Source organism: Rutilus rutilus (assembly GCF_951802725.1).
Source record: "Rutilus rutilus genome assembly, chromosome: 3".
Lineage (NCBI taxonomy): Eukaryota > Metazoa > Chordata > Actinopteri > Cypriniformes > Leuciscidae > Rutilus > Rutilus rutilus.
In genome coordinates, this window is record NC_140211.1 from 12,501 (window position 1) to 18,671 (window position 6,171).

General features: G+C 42.0%; 1 protein-coding gene across 1 annotated transcript; it reads left to right on the forward strand.

Annotated features, from left to right (window-relative positions):
- Window positions 1-280: 280 nt before the first annotated feature.
- On the forward strand, window positions 281-4,872 carry LOC311287544 (piggyBac transposable element-derived protein 4-like). Its single transcript, XM_084404438.1, has 2 exons — window positions 281-1,260; window positions 2,077-4,872. Exons 1-2 carry the CDS (start codon window positions 1,121-1,123, stop codon window positions 4,235-4,237), a joined length of 2,301 nt encoding a protein of 766 aa, XP_084260564.1. The 5' UTR covers window positions 281-1,120; the 3' UTR covers window positions 4,238-4,872.
- Window positions 4,873-6,171: the final 1,299 nt, after the last annotated feature.

Below are 6,171 nucleotides of genomic sequence, written 5' to 3' on the forward strand. Positions count from 1 at the left end.
AGTACAATCATAAAGGGACAAAAATAAAAGGGTAGTAACAAAAAGTTGGTTAACAAAGGCTTTTTAAAATAGAACATGGAAACATGGACTATATCCCAAGTACAGAAGAGCTTTAAAATGAAAGCATAAACAAAAGAAAAAAAGTGTAACAAAATACAAGACAAGTTTGCAACTTTCATACAAAAGTTGGACGAAAAAGGACCACATGAACGATCCAATCTCAGTGATAGAGATCATATCAGACCCCTTTAGATATCAGACCTACAGAGAAAACAGAATAGTTAACATGATACACCAAATAAAAGAAACAACAATAATAATTCCTAAAACTGTGTGAAAGCAGAAAAAGCAAAAGATAAAAAATACTCTTAAAGACTGGTAAAACACTGGCATAGGCCGGATGCTAAAAGAGACAGTAAAATACCCATTACACATTAAATCTCAATCTGCATAACCTATTTCTAATGTTTATAAGAGCAGTACACAAAAGGATTTTAACAAATGGGATAAAAAGAATCACAATAAAAGTATCACATTACATAACCACATTACTATGATCGCAAAGGTGCCATTATAACGAACACAGATTTATCTTCTAGTTTTAAAGACTTTTGATAAGATTCCAGTGACTTAACCCCCTGAGGTCGGATGACGCGCGGGCGCGTCAACTCGATGTTTACTAAATGTTTCTATTAATATCTCCGCGATTGTGCAGCACACATAAATGGATCTGATTTTGCCGTAATCGATAGATTCTCAGCTTCAACGTCCTTATTCTCGCGAGATCGTACGTGACTCACACAGAGAGCAAGAGGGAAGACAAGATGACCGTTCACCTAAAAAAATAATAATAAAAAAAAAAAAAAAAAAAAAAAAAGACCGTTCACCTTGCGTGATTGGTGGCCTAGATTGCCTGTCTGCATTTTGTGTGAAACCAACCAATAGATGCGGTTGAAATCCATAAGTACCCTCCCATCTCCTCACAGTGAGGAAAATACCAAGCTGAGTGACATGGAGAGAGAAAGAGTAAAAAAGTCCGCGAAAGAAAAAGACCGCGAAAAAAACATGGCAAAAACATATATAAAGAAGAGGAAAAGTAAGAAGAATCCGAGGAGAGATAATGGCGATGACATTGAAAGACGTACTTGCGGCGGTTTTGGAGAGCAGCGACGAGGATGAAAGGCGAGTTTCCGAGCCTGATGGATTTTCTTCTGATGAAGATGAGGATTATGATCACAGAAGAGATCCAGTTGAAGACGGGTAAGCGTATTTATTTTATAAAAAAAACCTTGTTCGCATGGTGCACTTTGTGCTAGGATAACTGTGACCATCTTGGCTAAAATAAGCTGCGCTGTGCTGCTTGGTGTATCTGAACTTTGACAAATTGACTGTGCCTTTAGCAATGTGTTTACTACTTTATGTAAAAGTTATTTTCTTGTGTAAAACTAGGGTACACTTACAAATAGTAACGATGTAGGCTGTTCTTGGTGGTCTCCTTTTGATAACTAATGTAATAATATTTATTCACCTCAATACACAATTTGAATAACATTATCTCTTGTAGTGATGAATCGATATGTTTTGGCCATTTACTATTTTATCATATTGTTTATACTTGTATAGATGTGGCTTGATCTTTCATATCATTTTATTTATTTATGTTTAGTAGGCCTATATTTATACTGAATGTAAAATTGTAAATCTCTGCAGAGTTTTGAAATGGAAGAGACAGTATTCCCACATCTCATTCAGGTGTTATTTGCTGTGATTTGGGGTGGACAGGACAGCTAGCACATGTGATAAATTGGAATAGATAAAGAGAAGATTAGCTGAAGGATATGTCGAATCCTCACACATCCTCCACATTCTTGTTAGTAGATTGATGTGTGTGTGTGTGTGTGTGTGTGTGTGTGTGTGTGTGTGTGTGTGTGTGTGTGTGTGTGTGTGTGTGTGTGTGTGTGTGTGTGTGTGTGAGAGAGCGAGATCTGGAATGAAGACAAGAGAGGAGGTGTAAACTTTATTTCAATGAAATTTATAATGCAAGTCCTAACTTATTTGTTTTTGTGTTTTTTTCAGAGAGGATTCACAGCTACCAGGGCCCAGTGTAACACAGGCAGCCTCACCTGTGCCTGCCACCAGGTCACCACCAGCCCCTACACAGCAACCATCATCACCAACCCGGCCAGCCAAGAGGTTCCGTACCCCCCAGCATCAACCAGCACCCCCACCTACACAGCAACCATCATCACCAACCCGGCCAGCCAAGAGGTTCCGTACCCCCCAGCATCAACCAGCACCCCCACCTACACAGCAACCATCATCACCAACCCGGCCAGCCAAGAGGTCCCGTACCCCCCAGCATCAACCAGCACCCCCACCTACACAGCAACCATCATCACCAACCCGGCCAGCCAAGAGGTCCCGTACCCCCCAGCATCAACCAGCACCCCCACCTACACAGCAACCATCATCACCAACCCGACCAGCCAAGAGGTCCCGTACCCCCCAGCATCAACCAGCACCCCCACCTACACAGCAACCATCATCACCAACCCGGCCAGCCAAGAGGTCCCGTACCCCCCAGCATCAACCAGCACCCCCACCTACACAGCAACCATCATCACCAACCCGGCCAGCCAAGAGGTCCCGTACCCCCCAGCATCAACCAGCACCCCCACCTACACAGCAGCCAACTCCACTGTCTTGGAAGGCGGAAAAAGACCCAGACATCGCTCCCCCTGTCTCCAGGTTTCAACCAGCTCGAACACCAGGGCCACAGCTCAGCTCCACTTCCACATATACACCCCTCGATCTCTTCAAACTTTTCTTCCCTGTACAAACCATACAAACACTGTGCCAAAACACAAACAAGCAGGCTGCTAAACAAATGGCACAGGGAAAGAAATATAAATGGTTAGATGTGAACATTGGGGAGTTTTACAAGTACATTGGACTGCTTCTGTACATGGCCATGGTGAAACTCGACAGCATTGCAGATTACTGGAGACAGAATCACTTCTTTTCTTTGCCACTTCCAGTACAGATCATGCCACGGGACAGATACAGAGCACTTTCTTGGAACCTTCACCTTAGCGACCCTGAAGAGGATGTCCAGAACGACCAAAAAAAGGGCACAGCCGACCATGACAAACTTTTCAGACTGAAACCCCTGATGAACACCATCAAAAATGCCTGCAAGTCATTTTATCATCCTCACAGAGATGTGGCTGTGGATGAAAGAATGGTTGCATCAAAGGCCAAAACTGGGATGACGCAGTACATGAAGGCAAAACCAATAAAGTGGGGATTCAAGTTGTTTGTCTTGGCAGACTCACGGAATGGCTATACAGTGGACTTTTCCGTTTACACCGGCAAAAGTGACATCCCCTCTGGACATGGCCTTTCCTATGATGTTGTGATGTCCCTGGTACAACCAGGTTACCTTGGCACGGGCTACCACATTTACATGGACAATTTTTATTCCAGCCCCAAGCTCTTCAGGGCTCTCCATGAGCAAAAATTTGCTGCCTGTGGGACCTACAGGGAGAACCGCAAGGACTGCCCTCGGACAACAAATAATGCCCTCACAAAGAAGTCAGAAAGAGGCTCCATAAGATGGATCCGGGACGGCCCCCTCATCTATGTGAAATGGATGGACACGAGGGAAGTATCAGTCTGCTCCACACTTCACACAGCATACTCTGGTAACGCTGTGCAGAGGAGGGTGAAACAACAAGATGGCTCTTGGACAAAGACATCAATCCCCTGTCCCACACCAGTTATGGAGTACAATGAACACATGGGGGGAGTTGATCATTCAGACCAGCTCATTCAGTATTACTCTGCACAACACAAAACAATGCGCTGGTACAGACACCTGTTTTACCATTTTCTGGACATTGCCACCACCAACAGCTACATCCTCCACAAGGAACTCTGTCTGGCCCAGCAAACAACACCCCTGACACACAAAGCTTTCATGGAGGAGCTGACTGTTGAACTCTGTGGTAAGCCTCTCCATGCTGCTCCGGTCCCGGTACCTGCAGGTCATATTCCTGTGCCAATTGCCGTTCATGCAGCAGATTCTTCCACAAAAGCCACTACAGGTCGCAGCAGGTGTGAGCATTGCCAAAGCCAAGGCCAGAGAAAGGACACACCTTGGAAATGCAGGGAGTGTGATGTTGCGCTTTGCATGCAGCTGGACAGAAACTGTTTTGCAGCATGGCATGACAGCTGAAAAACTGAAACATGAAAACATGCACATTGTATAAATATTGTAAATAGTGGTGGGTTTCTGTGTTATTTCTAATATATTGTTCATCTTTGGTTTGAAAGCATTTTTTTAAAAGTTGACATGTAATGTAGACAAGAAAACATGAAAATGTGTACATTTTGTGAATATTGTTAGTATTGAGTTTTTTTCACAAAGTAAAGTTTTGCTTAAAAGAAAGACCTTTTGTAATGCTACTTTTTCATTTGCACACATCCCATAAAGCTTGATATGTAGTAGGAAGTTATTTTAGTCCTATTTTATCTCAGTCCCTCTAACATTTGGTGAAGGTAGAGTCACAGACAAAACTTGTACTAAAAAACGATTTTTCAAAATGTCACTTTAGACAATTATTATTCATTATCAACTATTTTATTCATATATTACACTACTTTTGTGACCCTAAGACTTTGGCAAACCCATATCAAGGACCAAAATAATTCGTCCACATGAGTAATGGTATGTTTCCACAAGAGATTTGAAGAATTTCAAAAATCGGACTTATATTTTTCACCTTTTAGAGCCAAATTATCCCTCTCTCTCTCTTTACACAATGCTCTAGGACAAGTGGTGAGCTCATCAGTAAGAGAGCTGGGTTTTCTCTGCACATTTTGATATAAAACACATCGGATTATGTTATGTAATTGCCTTTAAAAGGTGAATTTAATAAGATATGTAAAATCGAAGAAAAAGTGAAAAAATGTCCTTAGACCTCAGAGGGTTAAGGCCCTTTCACACTGGACGCGATTTTGACACACGAATAATTCGGGCGATGGTTTTATTTTTTGATCAGCTGTAATGAGTGCTTCCACACCGAACGCGAATGTGCTGCGGCGAAAAAACTACTTTTTTTCGCTTCAATGTCAATTTTTTTTTACTTTTGCGGCGACAGAATAGGCTTCAGCCAATCACATACTACAAGGACAACGATTTGAAAGACAATGTGTGGCGTAGCATTGCCAACCAACACGGTTATCACGACTGTGAGTGTGTTGTGTGATAGTTTTAGTCGTTGTATAGTCCTGTGCTGTGTAGGCTAGCAGGCTAAACTACATTTGGGATAGAAAACTAACACTATTACGTCAAAGATAGAGACAGAGACCGTGTTTACTTTGAACATGTAACAAAAATGTAATGAGACTATTTAGGGCTGCTTTTAGTTTCTATACATTCTTTGTGTGATATCTACAGTTTCTAGTCAAATGATTTTAACTTGTTACACACACACATACACTCACTCGCGCACACACACACACACACACACACACTCACTCACTCGCGCACACACACACACTCACTTCGTGTGTTACATGTAATGTGTAGTGACATTACAAAACGCACTGTGTGAAGACGCAAAAAACTGCACATAAGCATACTCCCCTTCAGACTCTGTTCTTTAAGATTGGTTGCACCCAAAACCTTCTTTTCTGTCTTTTAAAGAAAATGAAAAGCTCATCTTCACTGGATGATGATGATGATGATGAAGTGTCCATGTTTTCTCAGCTGTCGGCGCGAAAGTTTTGGAATTTTGAAGCTCTCTGAACGTCACAGACGTCGCAAATTCGCGTCGCGGCTGATGTGAATGGTTTTGACGCGAACTATTCGCACACAAACTATTCGCTTTTTCGTTACACATCTGTGAAAGGGCCTTTAATCTGGTTGACAATTTTTTAAATGTGCCACTTTTACTTGCTGTACATAGCATAACTTGCATCAAAACATTTACCAACTTTGTTTTCACCGAATTCAGGTTGCACAATTTCAGGGACAACATTAGCCAGGATGCCTAACATCGAGGGAAAAATGGCTCTTTAGTCTCATTAACTGTACACCCAGCAATGCCATTAAAACACTGCATTCAGTCTGTATTACAATTTAACCCATTCTGATTCAACACTGTA

What these genes read in the sequence shown, in the direction of transcription:
- LOC311287544 (XM_084404438.1), top strand. Translation starts at nt 1,121, where the DNA reads ATGGCGATGACATTGAAAGACGTACTTGCGGCGGTTTTGGAGAGCAGC. An exon ending in AGAGATCCAGTTGAAGACGG is followed by an intron (nt 1,261 to 2,076) that starts GTAAGCGTATTT and finishes TGTTTTTTTCAG; the next exon opens with AGAGGATTCACAGCTACCAG.